Source organism: Emys orbicularis, chromosome 2 (genome assembly GCF_028017835.1).
Source record: "Emys orbicularis isolate rEmyOrb1 chromosome 2, rEmyOrb1.hap1, whole genome shotgun sequence".
NCBI classification, from domain to species: domain Eukaryota; kingdom Metazoa; phylum Chordata; order Testudines; family Emydidae; genus Emys; species Emys orbicularis.
In genome coordinates this window covers 195,711,497-195,734,821 of record NC_088684.1, presented here as the reverse complement: position 1 = coordinate 195,734,821, position 23,325 = coordinate 195,711,497, and the positions used below count along the sequence as shown (strand labels likewise).

The following is a 23,325-nucleotide window of genomic DNA, read 5'->3' as shown; positions in this document are numbered from 1 at the left end:
CCAGGCTCTCACACCCTTCCCCCTTGTTGGGGTCTCAGAGCCCAGCCTGAGCACCATCACCTACACAATTTTTAGCCCCTCAGTCCAAACCCTGCAAGCCAGAGTCAACTGACCCAGGCCAGGTGTTTTATTGCGTTATAGACATACCCTTTGTTTTCACAGTTGTGCCTATCTGGGTGAGTTATGTCAGCATAGCTATAGCAGAATAATTTTTAACTTTGTTTAATTAAATTGGTTTTGTGTTATTGATACTGCTGCACCATGTGTGCTGAGATTATAGTTTTGAGTTTGAGGATTTTCACTGGCTCCTTGGTGAATAAATGCTGGTACATATTAAGCATTGTGCTTCCTCTCTTGCTTCATGTTCTTTTTCTTTCAAGTTAATCGAAAACTTGGAGATCCATTTGAGGAGTTTAGGAGATGCAGAGTGCACCTTTGCTATACCTCCTGAAAATTAAAAGATGGGGTGTGACGGGGGGCCCTGTTTGTTGAGGGGGGCCGCCCCCGTTGGCCCTGTGCAGGGTTGGTACACCCCGTCACACTATCGTCTGGACTCCTTGAGGGATGGTCCTCAGTGGGGTCGCAGGACCCCTGGCGAGGCAGAGCAAACAAAACAATCTATGTCCCCTGAGCCTTCTGGCTGGGGCAGGCAAACAGCCACTGGGGGGTTCTGAATCTCTGCGCGGGGCAGAGCAAACATACAGTAGCCACCCTCTAGTGGCAAGGGCGGGTAGGGGAACCAGGGCCCACTCCGCTCCACTAGGTTCTGACTCAGAGCACTATGAAGCTGGGAAATTCCCCATTATGGGATTAAGCATCGGCTTCTACTACATTCCCTGGGTCACTTCCTACCACAAGCTGCATCTTGTCATCTCCCCGGCTGGCAGCGGCTCAGCATCCCTGTTGATATCTCTGATCATTTGGTTGCTCGCAGCTTATTTCCGAGTCTATGGTTCCCACCGCTTGGGGAGTCTCTGGTTTCTCTGCCGGAGCTTGCGACTTGTGTCCTTCCTCCTCAACCAGCCCAGACTGAGCTGGGCTGTCTCCTTTTATCTGTCCTTTCCACCAGGAGCGGGCACAGCAGGGGTGAGGGGGCATGGCCTCCTGGGCCCACAGTGATTGGTCTGTCCCCGTTGGCTCAGTATGGGGTTGGGGCTCTTGTTCACAATTTGTTCAATGGTTTGGAGTCTATATATTTGCACTGTGGAGAATCCTTAATTCTCCATTTGTGCATCAGGTATGATTGTTTTCCATGTAATGTTCTGATACAGTTTTGGTTGTCCACAGTCTCTGGTGGAGCAAGAAACCAGGCAGTTCTACTTTGGGATAATCTGTGAGGTGCTTGTTGTTTACTTCAGAGCCTGCCCATTGCATCCACCAGGTGTCATCTGGGTTGAAGCTGGGTGACAGAAGAGCTTCTCCAGCTGCCCAGAATGGTTGGCAAGACTTAAGGAGAATGCAAGGTGAATGAATGAGGTTGTCATTCAGTGGGAGATTTTGGTTAGAGAGAGCTTTCTTATACTCTTGCAATGTTCCCATCTCTCGCCGGATGGTTGGAGGAAGGATGTTTGTGAGGATTGGAAGCCATCAGAGTGCAAGTTACAAGTCCTAGAGATGCAATTACCTGGCTATCGACAAGTTTCTGAGCCAACTTCTACTCAAGACAGCGTTGCTGTTCATAGTATTCAGTCATCACAACCCCAGCTACAACTGATTAACTTTTGGGTGATATTGACGCAACTCTTTGTTTTATGGCTCACCTGCTTCAGATGTTGACAGGTAAGACTGTGATCGAGAGTGACCCCTAGGTAGTGGGAATTAGGATCGTGGGCAATTTTCTTGCTGCAGAAGTTTACAGTAAGCATCCTCCTAGCTTCAGAATTGCTGAGATGGAAAGCTGACGACATCAGTTTTGGTGGATTGGGTTTGAGCTGCCAGTACCGAATTTTCCATCCTCTTCAGATCAGTATTAAAGGTGTCTTCTGCTTCTTTGAGTACTGCGGCCTGTGTCATTAGTGCCAGGGCGTCAGCATAAATTAACTTGCAATGTTTCATTTTGGGCACATCGTATGTGTGTGTGTTTTTAAAAACAATGGCCCTATTTGAGAGGCCATTGTGCAGATTCTGCTTTTTGCTAACCTAACTTCCAAGATGGCACGTAAGGTTCTTTCCAAAAGCATTGATCTAGTGAGTCAAAATGTCTGGTCACACAGAAGCAGGTTGGATAGTTTCAGCAGAAGGCCCTTGTGCCAGACAGTGTTATAGGCTGATGACCAGTCGATAAAAGCTGCGGCCTTTTCAAGCTTCCATTGAAAGCTGGCCTCGCTATGCAGTCAGTACAAGCACTTGGTCACAGCATTCGCCCTGCCCTAAAACCGGTTGGGGGGTTGTGGTTTCCATGATGATGGTCAGCCTCACCAGGCTTGCCCGCTCCAGTACTTTGTATGTTGTACAGAGGAGGGAAATAAGGTGGTACCTTGTGGATCATTGGGCACTTTTTCTGGTTTGAAAAGGGCGATGACCCCATCTCTAAGAGGTTGAGAATTGGCTGGTGTTGATGAATTCTGTGGATAGTGCTGCCTTCTAGTCGTGCCGTTTTGGCCTGAGATATTCAAGGAAGTCTGGAAGGATGCCATCAGTGCCAGCTGCTTTTCCTGCTTTGGTGGTAGACATGGCAGCATCAATCTTGGCTCTTGTAAAGGATTGACAGAGACTTGTAGAAGGGGCGCTTTGTGTGCAGGATTCTTTAAGAGCTATTTCTCCTCTCAGTTCATTTGTTGGCTTACAGACATCTTAGAATTTCTTAGTAGGAGGCTGGCAGTGCTGTTAGCAGAGACCTGAAATGTATGTGGGTTTGATGGTGCCGTTCCACCTCCACAGAATGGCCCATGTTATTTGTGAAATCTGTGGCCTCCATCATCTCTGTCCATCATTGTCGTGTAGAAATCAGTGATTCCAAGAGAACAGTGGCTATGTTTGGGTCACCAGAAGCTTCATACTCCCTTAGGAGAGTTTTGCTCTCTGGGCTCCAGCATGGCATAAAGAAGTTCCTGTAACCATGGAAGATAGTCTCCTTTGTGGCTTTAATAATAAGCTTTGTGAAGAGGTTGAAGTTTTAAGGCTTTGGAGGTATGCTACTAATGGGTTTTATTTTATGGTGGTGGAGAAATCCAGGCAGTCCACCCATCTCAGGTTCCAGCATGGAACTGGTACACTGGTAATGATGATGAGTTCGAGGCCAATTATACCACCACTGGCTTGTGCTGACTGTGTGGGAAGGGGTCCAGGACAATTCAAAATGCAATGAGTTGTGATCCACTGGAGTCCATAAATCAGGTCTGTGTTCGTTCTTCCATCGGGCTGAGCAGAAGGTTCACTTTTTTTGTTTTGCATCAAAAGGTACTGAGCCAGTGCGCACTCAGTGAGCCATTTGCCTACGCTGTCGTTCATTGAATAGCCTCATGTTGGATGGTGGCAGTTAAAATTGCCAAACTATGCAGATGGGTTTTGTGATTTTGATAGGGTTGGTAAAGGTCACTGCTGATTGGGTAGCTTACACACGTTATATATTGTCAGCTCACTGACTTGGATACCAACTGTGAAACTGCCATCTGTTGTTGGTAGTGCATTGGTTATGTTTTTTAATTTTGGCCTGATATAGGTGGCCATTCTGTGTTCTGGATGGTTTTGGTGGGAGAGAAGGATGTATCCATTTTGAGCTGCCTTCTGCAGTGTATGTTTCTTGCAGCACCAGGACATTGATGATGATGTCTATCAGCAGCCTTGCGATGACATCAACCTTTGAACAAGATAGGCCCTGAACGTTAAGTTCGCATAGACAAATGAACTAGCCCATTAGTCAGTTTAGTGTAGCTCTTGAAAAAGTTGCTATTTTGACTGAGAAGTCAATGAATAATCATCAGTCTACAAAGTGGTGGCATTAGTTCATACACATAAATTAAAATGTACTTACCAGGGAAGACCACATGAAGGTTGCCACCATTGCTCCCTTGCTTCATGTAAAGCCCTGGCAAGAAACTGACAGAGAAACTTCACTAAATGTTTATTTTCTTTGTTCCACCATTTGAAACAGATTCTTGTCAGGGGGTGCGTATTGAGCCAAGCTGAAGTTGTGATAGAGGTCCATGGAAATGAATAGATAATGCTTCTAATGAAAAGTGCTTTGTTGGCCTGAGGATATACCATAAATGCTAAAGTCAAAACTTATATTGATGTCAGTAATGCAGGATCATGCTCCTAAAGTGCAAATTCATTATCTTCAGTTACCCATTTTGATCCATCAGGATCATAATTCCAGATAGTGTCTGATCAACGTTTTTTTCCCTTTGTTTTTTCTCTCTTGCTCATGTTAATCAGGGTTATGAGTTTACTTTGGCAGAATATTATGGAACTTTATCTCATAGGACTCTTCTGCAGTTCTGTGTGTTAAGTTTTGGGGAGTGCAGCAGACAATATACATTGTATTCTGAAAAACTGTTCAGGATATATGCCACGCAGAATGAGATGGTTTCATTGCTCCCTTGACATGTACTAAGAGGTGCATTGGGAATTGCTTTACCAGTTCGTTAACATGAATAGAAGCTGTGGTCAGTGCTGGAGGAAGGTATGGCTGGAATCTAAATTCTGTGCGCCAAAGCCACACAGCAAGTTAGTGGCTGAGCTAGGGTTATAACTCAGAAGTTCCTGGTTCCTAGTCTCAAACTCGGTCCAACAGAGCATCCAGTCTTTCCAAGAAAGGACACTGACTGACAGTTCAAGACTGATCTTCTACACATTGCTGATAACAGTGCTTACCTGTGTGAGAAGTCCCATAGACTTTTAACTTCAGAAGATTGAGCCTTTAGTTTTGAACTGGCAGTGTGTTTTTTCTTGGAAGGCAGCGTGTTCTGGTGGACTAAACACGGGACTGGAATCCAAGAATGTCAGATTTCTAATTCCAGCTCTGTCATTGCCTTGCTGAATTGTTGCCTTGGGCAAGTCACTATAAATCCCATGCCTCAGTTTCCCTATCTGCAAAATGGGGCTGATACAGTGTACAGCACTGTGAAAATAAGTTCAAAAGTATTGTAGATATTACTCTGTCCGCTACACTACATAGTGGTTTTTCCTTGCCATGACTGATTCCAAGGGCTTGAAATCTAAGTGAAGATATCCAGAAAAGTCATGCATGTACAACTGTATTTTTTGTTCTCTTTGGAGTCTTCATCATCATCATCATTATCACCTTATGTAAGAAAGAAACTAAGTATAAGTAATTGGTGTGGACTTGTTCATATCCTCCAATTTCACACAGGGGGGCCTCTGAGCGTGAATTTTAAAATAGACTTGAACAGTGCATTCAGTAACTTTACCTATGGAATAAAGCTTTCAGATTTTCATAGAAAAAAGTTGTCTATAACAGCAACCTTGCTGCATAGCAAAACTTGGTTTTGCTGTACATGTAGCAGCATAGTGTATTTTCTTAACAGATAAGTAGAAGAGGCTACTTTCATAGGAAACTTGTAGACCTGTGTGTTGATTTGTTGGTGGGCACGAGATGGAGGGCTTCTGAGAGCTCGGCCAGAGAGAGAGGCAGCTCCAGCCGGTCTCTGTCGCCTGCACTGACTGTAGGGAGTTTGGTCTAGAGCACCCTGCAGGCTTCGGCGTCGGTCGGATCCAGGGAGAAAAGGCTGGTGTAGAATGTCCTGGCCCTTCCACGCATCTCCTCCAGATCCGTGAGGGGGGTGCCATCCTCCGCCATGAGGCAGGTGACATGCTTTTTGGCCCCCTTCTTTTTCTCCAGGGCATAGAAGAAGTGGGAGCTGCGATCCATCTCCCGCAAGAGACAGATGCGGGATCGAACAAAGGCACCCCGGGCAGCTATTCTTTATTACTGTTAAGTCAAATAACCTCTCATTCCCCTTCTAGTTTTTCTATGAATGAGTGGTATGTGGAAAGAGCTGTGTAAGCAATTGTAGCTTTATCCATCTGTTTTTCTTTCAAAATTTGTGCCAAATGACTAGAAGAGGCAAATTTCTTAAGTCTAAAAAGTTAGTAAACTCAGTTGATTATAATCATATATTATAAGCATTTAATTGCAAAATTCAGGATGGAAACTAACCAAGTCATACTGAAATATTGTAATCAAATGTGGATGTTGCAGTGAAATTTAAAGCATGTAAGGAACAGACACTTCCAAATTGATAGGTGCCTGAAAAATAAATTACATAAATATTTGAAAAAAAAAATTGAAATGTTCCTTTGCTCCCCACAGTCTGTTAATTTTAAAGTGGTAAGATCCCAAATTGATTATTAGAAACAGCTTTAGGATTGCACCTTAAAACATTTGGAGTAAACTATCTGTTCCATTACACACATCTGACTTCAGGCAACTTTCATCTTCTGTGTGAGGACTTGTCAATGTGTAGAAATAACTGATATTGACTCTTGTTTGTATATTTCGGACTGAATGCCCTGTATTATATTGACATGTTTCTGAATTAGAGTATGCTAGTGTAAAATTGAATGTCTGCTAAATGCAAAGCACCTTCATGAAAACAAGATGTATTTTAGAAGTTTCTCAATAACTGTCTCAAAACATTGAAATTTATTTTATTGCTAGAACTTGCTTTTTTAGCTACCAGACATATTTTATAAAAAATACATTTTTTGAAAATAGTCTTACTGATGCTTATTGATATCAGTAAAATAATCAGGGATGCTGTTAGATTTAAGTTTTTATATTCTTGTCATTAACATCTGTTGACTTCCTTACACCAACTGTTTTACTTTCTGACATCCAGGTACCAAAATGAAACAGCTAGCTTTATTTATTTTACTTGTTCACTTCAGAATAGTAGTCTATTATCAGTTGCCATGCAGCTAAGAAGCTCTGTGGAGGAGTGGATAATTTCTAGGGAATAGTATATGCTACTTTCAGAAAATATTTATGTCCTATATAGATATTTCTTTGTATAGGTATTTTTTAAATGTCCTTCTAATTTCAGGTATTAACTATATTACTATACTGTACCGTATTATTCTGGATCATATGCAAATAATATGTTCAGCGGCAGTTTATTTTTAAGATCTTCATCCTGGATCACTTAAATTCAGAATTAAAAATTCATAGCTAATTGTCCTACATCATATGTAAGAAATAAAGCCTTCTATACTGTACCTATCCTGGGTGTAATGAATGGCTGGGAGAAATTACTAGCCAGAGGCCAGTGATAATTTCTCATGGGTTAACCTCCAGAAATGTTAGTTCTGTTACTGTCTGAAAAAATAAAATGGGCTTGTGGATCTTTCATGGTTTGGTGTGTACCTTGAATTCATTACAGAGAACTAATAATGAATGTTAAAGATCTTTAATATCCATCTGCAGCAACCATGTATACTGATGACTCCTAAAATATTCAATATTTTGGCAGTTTAACAGTATGGTTGTCTTCCAAATTCTTATTTTAATGAATAAAGCTGAACTGATATGGAAGGCACACAATAAAATCATTGCTCTTCCACTTACATATTTAAAATTAAGGATTTGTTGTACATAAATTGTAGTCATTCTCGGTTTGGGTTTCAAATATGACACCCAAAATATCCATCAACTGCAGGGCACTCTAAATATGTAATGTTCACTTTTGGATGACTTAATGGTATATCTTTTGTTCTAGCAGCTGATGAAATTGAATCTGATGTCAGTGAATGTTATTAACTAATTACTTTTTTTTGGTAGGTTATCTTGCAAGGGGATATCATTCTTCGTATGTAAAGAACATCTTTTTGGTCACTGAATTTGGAATGTTACTTTACTTGTGAATCTGATGGAGGAATAGCCAGATCTCAGACTTCTACTCTGGAAGGCTTTACAGGAAATACAAGATGTCGTCGAATAGGAGTCAGAACCCACATGGACTTAAACAGATTGGTCTCGACCAGATATGGGATGACCTTAGAGCTGGAATTCAACAGGTTTATACCAGACAAAGTATGGCAAAATCCAGATATATGGAACTCTACACGTATCCTTATACTTTAAAATAAATAAATAAAAGTTGGTAAATATTTTACTGTCAATTAAGAACTAAAATCATCTTATAACTTAAAGTAAGTTTTTAAATCTTTTGATGGTGTTTTATACTTTTTGTTTTTAAACTTCATTTTTGAAAATGGTTAGCCTTTCCTATTTCGTTGTGACAAAAACAAGTAGAAAGACCACTGGTATAATAAAAATCATGAGTGAATGTGTTTAGCTTGATAAATGCTTGTCTTGAAAATATTTTTTTAATAATTGTACTTATTTTTAAAATGTCAAGTGGAATGCTATTAGTTTTACAAGACAGCAGACACTTAAAGGTGATTTTTAATAGATAATTTAATATTTACAAGGTGCACTAAATATTATCATTCCTCATTATTGATCAGTACAGTGGAAACATTTTTTCCTTCTACCCTTTTCACTTTGACATTTTACTGCAAAGTTTTTTTGTAATGTTCAGTTACCTACTTCAGAGTAGTGGAAGAATTTTCTCTTGCAGTAGGACTTGTCCAACCATAGGGTTAGCATCTTTCTCTGCAGAATACTCGAGTCAGTTTCAAAGCTTTCAGTCTGGAGTAAGGAATAGCTCTGTGAATTTCTCTCTAGAATTACTGGCTTCCACTAAGATAGCAATTGAAATTTTTGAGCAGCTCCCAGTCTAGTGATTGCTTTAATGTTTAGAAGGATTCTAAAACAGTGTGGTGTTTTTGTTTTCATGTTCATGTTGGCCTAATACTTGGAAGTTATATTCAAGGAAAATGTTCCTGCTCAGAGACTCTTCTGTCAGATCTGTTATTTATAGTGGAGAAAGGCAAAAAGCATCAGGAAGTATATGTCTCCTTTGAAATCTTCAGGCCTTTAAGGGAAGAAGTGAGTCTTGTGAACTCTTGAGACACGCAGATGATTTTCACAAAGGTCTGGAAAATGCCCTTTCTGCTTTGCAACCACCAGTTCCCTCTTTTTACCCTCATAAGAACCTTGTATTTCTGCAGTAGGGAAGGTACTTCATAACAAGAAAACACTGTCATGAAGTTTAGAGATCGAATAAAGAAAAATGTCATTTGGAAGTGAAAGTGTTCTCTCCTAATTTTTAGTCTAATTCTGTTATACTCCTTGATGAATTAAAATGACCGTTGGTAAGCAGACGGGCATGATATCTCTCAATTGAGCTTTTTAAAATATTCTTGAAACTGTATTGGAGTTTCAGAAATTGTGCATCTGTCAAATTGCAGTCCTATTTGTAGGATTCAGTGTTGTGAATAGATGGGGACTTAATTTCAAAACTTGAAGAAAGTTTGTGTGGAGGATGGATGGACTGAAGGCTGTGTAATGTAAGCAGTTCTCTAGATTTCATAAGATGGTAGGGTGATGTATGTAATCTATCAAATGTTCTTCAGAGTGTGCTCATAGAGTGTGCTCATAATAATCTTCTGAATTGTGACTTCAGATTCCAAATCAGTGGAAATAACCAATCTATTCTTCGTTGGATTTTTACAGAGTGCTCTTTCAGTAATAGTTGGGAATGTGTTGAATTCTGGACTTAATGCTTCGGGATCTGGTCTTAGAATTTCGAGAGCAGACCAAATAGGTTAACTTTTTTTAGCCCCAGATCTAGATGTGGCAGGCTGTGTGTTGGCTGAATGAGAAGAATCTACAATATTTAAATGAGTGCTAGAAATATTAAGAAAGTGATGTGCAGTAGAACTTATGAGAACACTGAGATTCAACTGTATTCAGTTTCTAGTGTCTAAAAATCTCTTGAAATATATAGACTTGAGATCCTTCTTTTATAAACCTATTACTTGAAGGGAAGGGAGAGAACCAATATACTGGAAAGGCCTATCTGTGTTTTTACTCTTAGGTTTTTTTATTTTTCCAAAGCAAATAAAGTACAAGTAGTACAAAGTAAGTCATACTAGATCAGATATATTTAAAAATACAGTTTGAGGATACTCTTTTCTCTGTTCTATATCTATATGTCTGGAAATGGTAGGCACCCACTATGTGTTAATGTTACTGCAGGTTAATGAAACAGAATCACATAAGATATCTGAGATTCTCATAAATGCAAGATCTGAATGATACCCTCTGAAGGGTAAAGATCCACTAAATTCAGATCTTAGTGCAATTCACTTTTTAACCTCTTTTGTATTACCTTACCTTTTGCCATTTTAAGGCAACATCTCACTGTAGAATACAGAGATGAAGTTGTTTATTACTACAGTAGCACTGGTTCGGTATAAAATGGTTTGAGAACAGCTTCAAGCTGTCCCACAGTTTTAAATTTCATTGAGCAAATAAGCATTGTGGGAAAGCTGTAGGTTTCAAATGGAAGATTTTTTATTTTTATTTTTACAAGATATCATAAGTAGTTTTAAATTAAAAGGTGCTTGATAAAGTATCAGTCAATTTACTCTTAAATACACTAAAGAAAACATCCTCTTCTATGGAATATTTTATGTAGGAAAGGATTACACTTGAGGATATTGCAGATGTTCATATTGTTCATTTGGTCAATCATGCCCTAATACAGTGATCATTACTTGGTATTAGGATACCAAATGAATAACTTGGTATTAGGATCCATTACTCTTGGAACCACTAAGCAGATCTGAAGAAGAGCTCTGTGTAAAGTCAAAAGCTTCTCTTTCACCAGCAGAAGTTGATCCAATAAAAGATATTACTTCACCCACCTCGTCTCTCTAATATCCTAGGAGCTACGTGGCTACAACAGCACTGCCGGCAAGAATGAAAAGTAATTCAGCGTTGCTCATTAGAGCAAAGTAGTCTAAGGAACATCAGAATTCACACTTGAAGCAGCCTCATTTTTCCATTAATCAAGAAAATCCAATGTGTGCTCCCTTTTTGTCCAGCTCCCCAACCATGATATAAGTAATGGCACCAACTGGATCTGCAGAGATTTTTCTTTTTTTCTTTTTCCTTTCAAAAAGGACTAAAGTTTTTTAGAATATCTGCCTTTTACCATTTGTCTAAATTCAGATGGCAGTTTCAAAATGATAGGTTTTGGCGGTACAATTCTGCTATGTAGTGAAGAGCGTTTGGCTGCCATATACAGTAATAATACACTTAACTTTCTAGAGTAACAGTATCATCCTGAGTGACCGGGGTGTCAGCTTCTAGGCAGAAGACATGTAGACAGCAACAGTGTGACCTAGTATTCATATACTTAAAAAGACAAGAGATTTATGTTGAGTTTATAATGTGTTTATATGATTAAGGGGAAAATAAAATTCCTCTTCGAGTAGTGTCCCTGGGGATGCTCCACTGCATGTACACATGTGCCCCTTTGAGATTTTTTTCTACTAACAGTGCCCTGTGTCTCTTTGTGTCGGACACAGAGCCTATATAGGGATGCCTGGGCAAACTGCCCGAGTTCCTTCTCTACTGTTTCGGCCTGAGACACCTCTAGGTGCCCACCTTGAGCATGCTTTGGCTAGTTTGTATTCTTGTTATGGTGGTTTGTTAAGATTAGTTAGTTGTTAGTAGTACTGAGATGATAGAGTTTTGGGGTGTTTTTTTCCCCTTCCTCTCTTTTTCTCGTTGGGGAGCATTGCCTTTCTGGTAGGGTATGCCTGGCTTGTCAGGCTTCAAATGCTGCCACTCTTGCTGAGAAACTACGCTTGTGAGCGATGGCCAGTCTAAGTGAGTCTGTTGATTGGGGAGTCCCATGTCTCCTAGAAGTGCAATTTCTGCCTAGCCCTCAAATTGAGGGCATGAAAGAATAGGGAGACTAAGCTCAGACTGTTGTTGATGGTGTGCTCATTTTAACCAGCATCTGACTTAGGTCACGAACCTCGCCCCCATCCCTTGCATTTGTCTCTGGACTGATCCAGCTTTCCTTCCACCTTGGTGCAGGCTTCCCCTAAGAAGGAGAGGTCACTGGAGGCTTCTGAGAAGGCTTCCTGAAAGGGGAGTATGGATTCTCATCTGAAGGAGCTTGCTCTGAAAAAGCCCAGTTCCCCTGCAAAATCTGTGGTCTCCAAAGCCTCGACCTCTCGGCTCAGTACTGTTGAGTCAAAGGATTTCTCCGGTACAGGCAGAAATGGAAAGCCCCGAACTTGAGGGAGAGACATGGCTCTGACAGGGCTTTGGTATGCTCTACTAGGTACAAAGAGGGCAAGCATAAGCACCCTGGTCCAGTACTGTCAGGCTCAGTCCCACCGTCGGTACCTACCCATTCGACACTTTAGGTACCAAGCAAGCAACAGCGCCAGATTCCATTAGTGCCTACATTATGCCCACCACGATGGTACTGTCAGTATCAGCTACTGCATCCTCAGCTACCGCATCGGTACTGATTCCCTACTCAGTACCGCAAAAGGTTAGCTATACGAGGGACCAGTCTTTATTGGATGAGTCAGAATCCTTGCTCCTCATGGGTACCGAGTGTCTTTTGGTACTGAGAGCTTGGTCTCCAGATTGCTACCTTCCCGAAGTACCGCAGGACTCTCCACCTTTTTGTATATGGGCTCCTTCATTGGACGATGTGGAGGAGGATGAAGGGACCTTCCAGTTGGCCTTTTCTGTTTCAGTCTCACATTCCCCAACATATCCTGTCAGGAACCCATTCTTTGACAGTCCTAGGGAAGATAGCAACCATCATCAAAAGTGGAACAAACCCTGCATGCCATCCTCACTCCCATATGCCACATCTCCCCCTCTCAGTGGCCATACTGGGATCCCTGGACTGCTTACTGACAGCAATTCTCCAGACCACCACCATCTCAAAGGGATTTTAGGGTTGTTCAGTCCTCTCCCTCTCTCACAGCAGGAGATGTTTGAGGAACAGGAGGCCAGGCCACCCCTAAAACACTCATTTGTTCTCATCTCCAGATGATGCAGTTATGCGTTCTCCACTTTCTGTGACCAACAGTTTTTGGCAATTTCAAGATCTCATGTAAATGGTAGTTGACACTCTTCAAATTCCACTCAAAAAGGTCAGGATTCACAATGCAAGCCGTTGGATATTCTACAGTCAGCAAAATCCTCCAGGGTGGCATTACCTATCAACGAGGTGCTCCTGGATCCAGCTACGGCTGTGTGGCAAACACCTGCTACTATTCCACCAATGTGTAAAAGGGCAGATAAAAAGTATGATGATTTCCCCCGCCCCCTCCCCCCCCCAAGGAATCTGATTTCTTGTTTTCCGACCCTCCACCTAAATCCCTAGAAATGGATGCGGTAAATGAGCCGGGCAGGCAACACTTCTCAGGTCTGTTCCTCATGACAAGGACAAAAGAGACTGGATCTGTTTGGACAGAAGTCCTGTTCATCCTGAACTGCAAGGGTGCTGTTAGTGAACTATCAGGCTGTTATGGTCAAATACAATTTCATAAACTGTAGCATTGCTTAAATGTACTGGTGTCTGAGATATGTAGGGCTGCTACGTGGGCTTCAGTATGTACATTTTCGAAACACTATGCTTTAATCTATGCCGACAGAGTCAGTGCGGCTCTGGGTACTTCTCTACTATCTTCAGTTCTGGACTCCGTTCCGAAGCTCCCTCCCTCTGAGAAAACTGCTCAGAAGTCACCTGAAGTGGAGCACCCATAGGGACACTACTTGAAGAAAAAGAAGTGGTTACTTACCTTGTGCAGTAACTGCAGTTCTTCGAGATGTATGTCCCTATGCGTGCTCCACTACCCACCCTCCTTCCCCTCTGGTTTGGACTGTTTTCTGTGTAGATGTTCGAGTGGAGAAGGAACTGAGGGCAGTTCATCTGCGCATCCCTGTATGGTTCTGGTCTGGAATGAGGAGGCATAGGGTGCATGTGTGGGCTGAACTGGCACTGCTAGTGGGAAAATCTCCTGTCAAGGGTTTGAGATACGCATGCACATCTGAAGTGGAACACCCATATCTTGAAGATCTGCTGTTACTGCACAATGTGAGTAACCCCTTTTTGTGTTCATTCTCTCCACCCTGTTTATCTGACTTGATCTATCTGTAAGTCACTTTCAATGTCAGATCAGCAGTGTCTCTTCCAACAAAGAGAAAATATTCTTACTGGCTAATTTATTGTCTCCGAGGAAACATGTCCGCTAATCCAGACCCTGCCTAAAGAAGTGACCAAACAAAAAATAGATGGGTAAAACTTTCAAAAGCATCCAAGTCCTATTTTCAAGTTTACTTCCATAATAGAGAGCTAATACACTGCCATAATTAGCACAACATATACAGTAGTAGTAATAAGTATTATTTTGCTAACCTCTCTATTCTGTCTGCTCCAAACACAGGATGAAAGCATGAATGATTGTCAATAAATTGACTGATGAATAGAAATATCAAAAGTTTTAAAATATTGCATTTCTTTTTGGAGTTCCACCGTAAGTGTGCATTTTACTTTGGGTAAAAACATTCGTATGTTTTCTTTTCTTCAAAATAGTGATTCTTCAATTTTCTGCATACTCTGCCATAAATCTTGTGGAATAGCCTCACAATCTTCCATTTCCCTGCAGCACTTTCCCATCGTTGTTTGTAAAACGTAATCTGATGATCATTGTTCTCAAGGAACTGTCTAATCTACTTATTCTTAATCCAGTCAGAGCAATCATATTTAATGGTTCTAATTTTTAAAACAAAATCTGGCTACTTTATATCTTTAAAATCTTTACTGTTTAAACACTTCAAAAGCTATGCATTTGTAATAACAATTCTACTCATGCAGGTAGAACACTTAACCTGCTTTAACCTTTTTCATTTGTTCTGGGGAGAGATGGGAAGTGCACAATCTGTAAAATATTCAATCAGGTAAGTGCCATTTGTGTAGATACTGGCATTTAAGAAACTCTGTCATTTAGTTTAAAAAACAAACAAACAAAAAAACAAGTTATCCATCTCATAAGAACATCCAAAACATTTGGTTAGTCAGTATTCCATGAAATTAATTTCTATGTGAAATATACATTAAAGGGAGCTGTCCAAATTTAGGATAATCTGAAATTTGCATAAGCATTATTCCAATAAACCCAATACCCCAAAAGCTGTTTGTTACACTAAAGTGTTCTGATTAACAATTCACTAATTACTTTTAACAAGGATTTCCCAGGTATTCCATTTTAATATTTAGATTTAGGAGCTTTACTAAAGATCATGTTTTGTTACACCTCATTATCTACTGCATAATCTTTTCCTTATTTGTAAATTTGTTTTACTGTGATTAAAATTTTTGTTCAACCACTTTCTGCTTTACTCCTTGAAATCATTTTTCTTTTATCACTTTCTTTGACCTCTGTTAGAGCTAAATATTAGCATATCTGTGGGCAGAATTAGACTCATCTAGTATTCTTCTGTTAAATGTAATTGCTTTACCTACTATGCCAGCTGTAAACAAACACATCTACCATTGTGAACTAAAATAACAGTTAAATGCAGTGTATTTACAGTTTATAAACTTAAAATAACTTTTTTATAAATTAAAATATTAAAACATGGTGAGGGGTGTGTGTGTGTGTGTATGTGTATATATATATATTTTGGCAGATTGGCTTTGCTACAATATCGGTAGGAGGACTGCCCAAGCAAATGATCAAGTGCAATACAAATTCAGGCTAGCTCTAGCTATTTAGGCCACAGGCATTTCTATCTTAACCAAAGACAGCTGCACAGAAGCCTCCACTGGAATACTTCTGACCACTACGTAATGCAAACTTTAAAAGTCTTGAAAAGCAGTTGGCTAAGTAGACAATGATTACTACTGCATACATCCTTTGTTTCTGCTCTGTGACGTGCTGTGTTGGTGGGTTTTTTGTTTGTTTGGTTTTTTTTGTCTTAATATTTCAAGTTTAGGATCACTTGCTGCTTCAGTTGTCTGTATTCTCCAGTCATTCCAGAAATGAGGCTTATTTTTTATTTGACTATTGATACTAAACTGTACATAATACAGATTTCTGTCTGCAAACAACCTTAAGTACGATACTAGTGAAGGAATTAACAAGACAGTTCTGTGATGGATCCACTGCTCTTGACAAAAGTCAAACTTTCAGTACAATCTAGTAGAATGTAGGTGGAGCACTTTTTAAACTTTAAGTATCTCCTCTCACCATATCTGGCACATTAGCTGAATTGACTGTGCCCTCCCCACATTGATAGTATACTAAGGGGTTCAATAAGGCAGTTTTTAACACCTGCCATTTGTCTGCCTCTCCTTCAGCTCCATTGCAAGGCAGCCCCCCACTTTCCTGTCAAGTAGTTTGGGATCACACTGGGGTGCAGTATTCATTACCCATCACCATCCATGCTGTTCGTGTGCAGTATATGATGTTTCACAACATCTCTGAATGTGTGTCAGCATATGCATAGAAGGAGCCCTTCAGGTTGAAATAAAAACCTATACATTTATGTGTGGGGGGAAAACGTTGCATCTGATAATGAAATATATATATAATGCACATTTTCCCTTGTACAGTAACTTCAATAAACAGCCTTGGACATATAGATATGACTATATGGTAACTCTGGCATTTGGATCTCTTCAGTTTGAAATAACTGCATTGTGCATGATCAGTCACTTTTTTCTCATTTGACTCTCATATTGATCACTTTCTTTAGTAAAACAAAAAAACAACAACAGGATATTCAGTACAAATACAGCTGTTGGAGTATTGATGCTGAAACTTTTAAATGCATGGATTCAAGAAATCTGAGTTACGGTTCTTATCGTAACTTGCTCCCTTACAGATACAGTAAGAAATATTCTATACTGTATCTCCTGTGTGTATTTGTAAATGGACGTGGCAACTAACTATTACACGTCCACAAGGCACACAAGTTAAAATTGCTTTGGGAACCATAACTAAGGTATCCTATACACTTCCAGATACAGCATTCTATTACCATAGAATTTTTATAGTGTGTGGATATACACGCCTAATTTTAGTATGTTTTTATGTATATGTATGTGTAGTTATAATTTATTTGTTGTTGTCTATTACCATGATTGCAAAGGGGAGTTTGGGATTGCAAGGAAATCTGAGATTTATGCTGTGAGTAGGGCCACTGGAATTTATTTGGTAGATTTAGTATAGCTTCTTTTGCTTTTCTTCCTATGGAATTCAGACTTGCATTTAAACAGTTGAAGTTCACATTGTAGACCAGGGGTCGGCAACCTACGGCACGCGAGCCGATTCTGAGTGGCACGCTGCTGCCCACTGAGAGGAGGAGGAGGAGGGCGGAGGGGCCGGAATGCACCACGTTGTGCGAAGAAAGGGGGGGGGGAAGCTTGGCTGCCGCAGGATCAAGCTTCTGCCTCCTGCCCCCGCAGGGGAGAGCGGTGTGTGTGTGTGTGTGGGGGGGTCCCGGCCCCCCGCCCCACTCAGCCCCCCGGCCCACCGCTCTCCCCTGCGGGGGCAGGCGGCAGAAGCTTGGTCCTGCGGCAGCCAAGCTTCCCCCCCCCCCCCCTTTCTTCGCACAACGTGGTGCATTCCGGCCCCTCCTCCTCCTCCTCCTCCCCCCAGAGGAGCAGAGCCGAGCGCAGCGTGTTGGCTGCTCCGTAGAGCAGGCAGAGAGAGGTAGGGACGGGCCTGGGGGAAGGGGGTGGAACAGGTCATATCCCTCCCAGCCCCCTGCCATGAGCTGCTCAGGGCAGGGGGCTGGGAGCACCCTCACGAGCCGAGCACCCCAGCCTTCTGCCCTGCACCTCCCCACCCCAACACACACCCAGCCCTCTGCCCTGCACCCCCCACATTCCCCCCAGCCCTCTGCCCTGACCTCGAGTTGCCCCCAACACCTAGCCCTCTGCCCTGCACCTCCACCCCCCCCAGCCTTCTGCCCTGCACCTCCACCCCCCCAGCCTTCTGCCCTGCACCTCCACACCCCCCAGCCCTCTGCCCTGACCTCGAGTTGCTCCCAACACCCAGCCTTCTGCCCTGCATCTCCACACACACCCCAGCCTTGTGCCCTGCACCTCCACACACCCCAGCCCTCTGCCCTGACCTTGAGTCCCCCCCACACCCAGGCCTCTGCCCTGAACCCCCCCCCACACCCAGCCTTGTGCCCTGCACCTCCACACACCCCAGCCCTTTGCCCTGACCTCGAGTCCCCCCCCACACCCAGCCCTCTGCCCTGAACCCCCCCACACCCAGCCTTCTGCCCTGACCTCGAGTCCCCCCCCAGCACCCAGCCCTCTGCCCTGAACCCCCCACCCAGTGGGCTGAGTAGGCTGGCGGCGTAAGATCAGCATTTTAATTTAATTTTAAATGAAGCTTCTTAAATGGTTTAAAAACCTTGTTTACTTTACATACAACAATAGTTTAGTTATATAATATACACTTGGAGAGAGACCCCTTCTAAAAAAACGTTAAAATGTATTACCGGCACGGGAAACCTTAAAGTGAATAAATGAAGACTCGGCACACCACTTCTGAAAGGTTGCCTACCCCTGTTGTAGACAAATGTGTTCCTTCTCCAATATACATATGTATAGTTGCTCATGCACAATGTTTGCTGTCAGGGATGGCTAAAATCTAATCTGAATTCTGCCACTGACTCTCTAAACAAGTCCCTTTGCGAACTGCTTCATCTCTTCCCGTGTAAACTGGGAATATGCCTTCAACACTTTTATATAGTACTTTACATGATTAAAGGTTTGTGGAGAGCGGTTGCATACCAGTGCCTGGGTATATAAGAGCTACCTAGAAGGGTCTGAAATATATTTTTTCTAGCACTCATGTTACTGTTTTGAAATTGTGCTGCAGCTTTGTAAACGCCCTGCCTGAAGGTGAATTAATTTGACATGTTTTTAACTTCGGAAAATTTGACCAAAATTCCTTCAACAATTGATTTATGAGGGGGTTAGAAAAATCATGTAAGCGTTTCCATTGGTCTTAGTTTTTGAAAAAGCTTTATTTGGTTGTTTTACAAAACTTAATCTTTATGTCATATTTGATCTGAAACTATAACTCAACATTAACAGTTTTTTTCTCTAATATTCTGTGTTGTATTAAATGCAATAAGCTAAATTTTTTTTTTTTTGGAATGCCATTTAACTAGAGCTGTTTTTGATTTGCTGGCAGTTCTGAAAAATCAGGAAAGAAAACTTTCCTTGGGTTAAGCTGAAAATATTTTTTAAAACTTTCTGGCAAATTGAAAAATATAAAAACATTGTTTGGATTTTGAGTTTTTATGTTAATTTTTTAAAATAAAATAAAATTTTAAATAAAATTGAAAAACTGTGAAAAATTTAAACTCAAACTTTTATATTGAAAAGTGTCAAAACTTTTTTTTAAATGTAAGGCTTTTTTCCCAATTAAGTCAATTCTGTGAATTCAACACAAATTTACAAAATGTTTAAATTTACCCACATTTGCATTTTTTGTCAGAAAAATTATGGTTAAATTACATCCAGCCCTACAATTAACACAATGCAAATTACTCTATTTCTGTAACTTCCCAAGTAGTTTCTTTTAAAGTGAAGTGGTTTGTATATTTTTCCTCAATTATTTTATGCTTATCATTTCCCTGAGTGAAATATTAACAGTAAACACATAAATGGTAAAGAGATTAACCCAGCTTGTTGGATCATAGGAAGTAGCAAAGTTGATGCCCAGATTCAGCATATATAAAGGAGATTATAAATAATGAATAGAAAAACCCTATTTAGAAAGTTTCGTTGTTATCCTTGTAGCATACTATAGTAGAACCTCAGAGTTAGGAACACCAGAGTTACAAACTGACCAGTCAACCACACACCTCATTTGGAACTGGAAGCACGCACTCAAGCAACAGCAGACGCGTCTCCCCCTCAAAAAATAAAAAGCAAGTACAGTACTGTGTTAAATGTAAACTACTAAAAAAAATCAAGGGAAAGCAGCATTTTTCTTCTGCGCAGTAAAGTTTCAAAGCTGTATTAAGTCAATGTTTTGAAAGAACAATCATGACGTTTTGTTCAGAGTTACGAACAACTTCCATTCTCAAGGTGTTCATAACTCTGAGGTTCTTCTCTACTTAATTTTGAAGAACCTTCTCACATAATCTGGTTATGCCTCTCAAGGCAACTTCTTAAATAATCAGTTTCATTATAAAAACATGCAATTAATTTTTGATTTCTATACGTTTTTATGCTGCCCTCATTTGTGTAGTATCTGAGTGCCTTCCAGTAGTACATTAAGGGACATGACTAACATCTGTCGCATGTGGCTTGTTCTTACTTTCTCCAGGGGGAGAATGGTGTGTGCAGGGTAGTGTGGGGGGGTTTTGGGGTAGGTTTTTTAATATGTACATGCTGCTATGTGTTTATATTGGAGAAGGCAAGATTGAAGAAGTGTGCCTTGAATTTGAGCGGTAGGTGGTGAGGTTCCTGTGCATGTTTGTTCCACACACTGTGGCTGGCCCCTGAGACAACTCTGTGTTCTGCACAGATGAGCTTTAGATGAGTCGTCAAGGTTTTTTTGGAAGCATTGCAAAGAGACAAGCAACTTTTAGGATGCATGTGTTGAAGTTGAATTAGAACCTAGCTATTGGCCAGTTCTGGTGATTGTGTATCACAATTTACAAGAAAGGGAAGGAAAGCTCAGATTTTTGTCTCTTGAATCTTATACCCTTGAAGGGGCATCAGGAGACTGTATTATGGCTTCATTTTCCCCCATACATTTTTTTTTTTTTGCCTTAGGTTTAAAGTTAGTATCTCTTAATAGCAGGATCAGTTTGCAGAATTAGAACCTAATGTAAGTTATTTCTAAAGTGCTGTGTCTGTCTTGAAAGTAATAGAAATTGAGGGAAACTAGTACCTCTTAGCAGATACTCATCACATTATTGGATCAGGTCTTGATGTTTACTAGCTGGACAATTAGCTTGGGAAAGAAGTAAGACTACACTCCTCTGCATATTGGGACAGAAGACCCTCTGAGTAATTTATTTGTCCCCTCCGCTTGATTTGTAAATGACTATACAAAATTGCAAAAACATTCCAGTGAGATCTTTTAATATTTCCTAATAGCCATTTGGATACACACATGAGTTCTGAAGTATGCTGCTGTTATGAAACTAGGTTTTACTTTCTCTAAGGCAAGAATTCTTTTTATAGAACGCTCCCTGTGATTTTTGGACTGTTTGTGATGTACTTTGTTTCAGGATTACAGATTGATTACACATGCAGCATTTCAGATTTTGTTTTGAATACATCAGTCTTTCTGTCAGTGGCTGGCTATAGCATATGGGGGCACAGAGTGTAAACGTCAACAGCATGAGAGCAGTATTATTTTTACATGTAGAACATACGGAAGGTCATTTTATGTACAGGAATACTTTCTGATGGACCACACAACAGGAGTAAATGCTGTAATTTGTGGTTTGATTTATACAAAAGTCAAGCTGGAAGAATACCAAAATTTGACTATGTAGAATACTTTCATTATGTGCATGCTTGAGATTTGTTCTACGAATGTCCGTCTTATTTTTGGCTAGAATGTCTTTGTCAATTGCACACTTTCATGCAAGTAAATAAATGATGCTTGTTGGTTTGTGTGTGAGCGTTAAACCTTGCTTCCATTCTATTTGCAGAAATAACTAAATTTAGGGATAATTTGCCAAGAACACTCATCAATGCTATAATAGTGCTTGAGGTCCATTGAGGCCTCAAGAAAGGACTATGAATGCACCCCTACTTAGACGATTGGCTGGTGAGAGGCCATCAGCAGGTTATGTTCCTTCTTGGAGAGCCAGGAGTTGGATCACTAGCAGAGAAAAGATCTTCTATGATATTCTATGATTCCTATCTCTCTCAACACTTGGTCTTCCTGGAAGCCTAGTTGGATAGTGAACACAGCAGAGTCAACACAGGGCGGGCTTAGTGTTGGGATCAGTCCTTCTGTGACCTCAGCATCTGTATAAGATTGCTTATAGGTGTTTATCCATAGCAGTGAGCTTGGAGTTGGTCCTTGGGGCCTAGTTACTAATAAGAGCAGAAAAAATTGCTGTTTCAATGTGGAATCGGTATCAAAGGACTGTAATGATGATTCTCCAGCTGCTGGCTCTATGGTGGAGGCTGGATCACAGGAACCGGGGGGGCAGGACCTCCCAGTGGTCAGTTCTGAATACAAAAGTGAACCTATTGGGATGACCTAGAGCAAAGGGACCACAAAGAGGTGGTGGTTAATTGACCAACTCAATATGAAGGCAAAACTCACTCGGCTCTCCGTTGTACACGATCTTGTCATCAAGCCCTTCTGGGTGCAGTCGGACAATGCAACCAGAGTTTTTATAGGCAAGGAATCACAGAAAGTAAATGGACAAACTCCCACATGCGGCTGTTGATCCTGGGTTGAACACCACTTGGTCCAGGGTCATGGGAGCTCAATCACAAGATGTCTGCAGTACACTAGAGTTGGGGAACTGCAGATTATCATCAAGATCAATAGGAAGACAGAGGGTTATTTCAGCGCATTCAGGGATCAAGTCTTTGGGGGAATAGATGCTCTGTTACTTGAGTGGAACTTTGAACTGCTATACGTGTTCTCATTCTGGCACATAGTGGGCAACAAGAGCAGCATTTTTCACACAACGCACAATCAGCCTGTGGAACTCCTTCCCAAAGGATGTTGTGAAAGCCAAGACAATAACAGGATTCAAAAAAGAACTAGATAAGTTCATGGAGGATAGGTCCATCAATGGCTATTAGCCAGGATGGGCATGGTTTGTGTCCCTAGCCTCTTGTTTGCCAGAAGCTGGGAATGGGCGACGGGATGGATCACTTGACGATTACCTGTTCTGTTCATTCCCTCTGGGGTACCTGGCATTGGCCACTGTCAGAAGACAGAATACTGGCTAGATGGGCCTTTGGTCTGACCCAGTATGGCCGTTCTTATGTTCTTATCATTTGCTGTGGGGCAGGGAGGGCAGTTTCCCCCCCCCCCCCTTCCCCTGACTTTTCATAGGTCTGTATTCTCTATTGTGTCTTCCACTCTTTGCCACCTCCTACCTCCCACTTTTCAGGATATAAAATAATCACATATAATATTTCTACATGCTGGCACAACTTGCTGACAAACATGTACTACTCCATTGCAGCCACCCCCCTCCCCATTTTTCTGAAACACCCCCCCTGGTGAGGAAGTTCTCCAAAAGAAAGCCATGCCCACAGGAAACTTCATTCTGAACTCACCAGACTTGCTGTGAGTACCCTGGCTTAATGGACCTAGTGAAGCCTCAGTTCCATCTCCTAGTGACAGAAGTACAGTCAGTTCACTTCAGACTTACAGCGTGGCTGTTGATAGGGCAAGTTTAGTAGAGAGAGGCCTTTTTTGACAAGGTCCTTTCAGCCTTGATTA

The 23,325-nt window shown here is 41.2% G+C and overlaps 1 protein-coding gene across 1 annotated transcript in view; it reads left to right on the top strand.

Moving 5' to 3' along the window:
• The window catches only part of CUL1 (cullin 1), an 85,383-nt gene that overhangs the window by 13,560 nt on the left and 48,498 nt on the right, over positions 1 to 23,325 (top strand). Inside the window, exon 2 of the mRNA XM_065397955.1 lies at positions 7,742 to 8,027. Within this exon, the coding sequence (XP_065254027.1) occupies positions 7,888 to 8,027 (140 nt within the window). The 5' untranslated portion in view covers positions 7,742 to 7,887. The remainder of the gene's footprint in view (positions 1 to 7,741; positions 8,028 to 23,325) is intronic.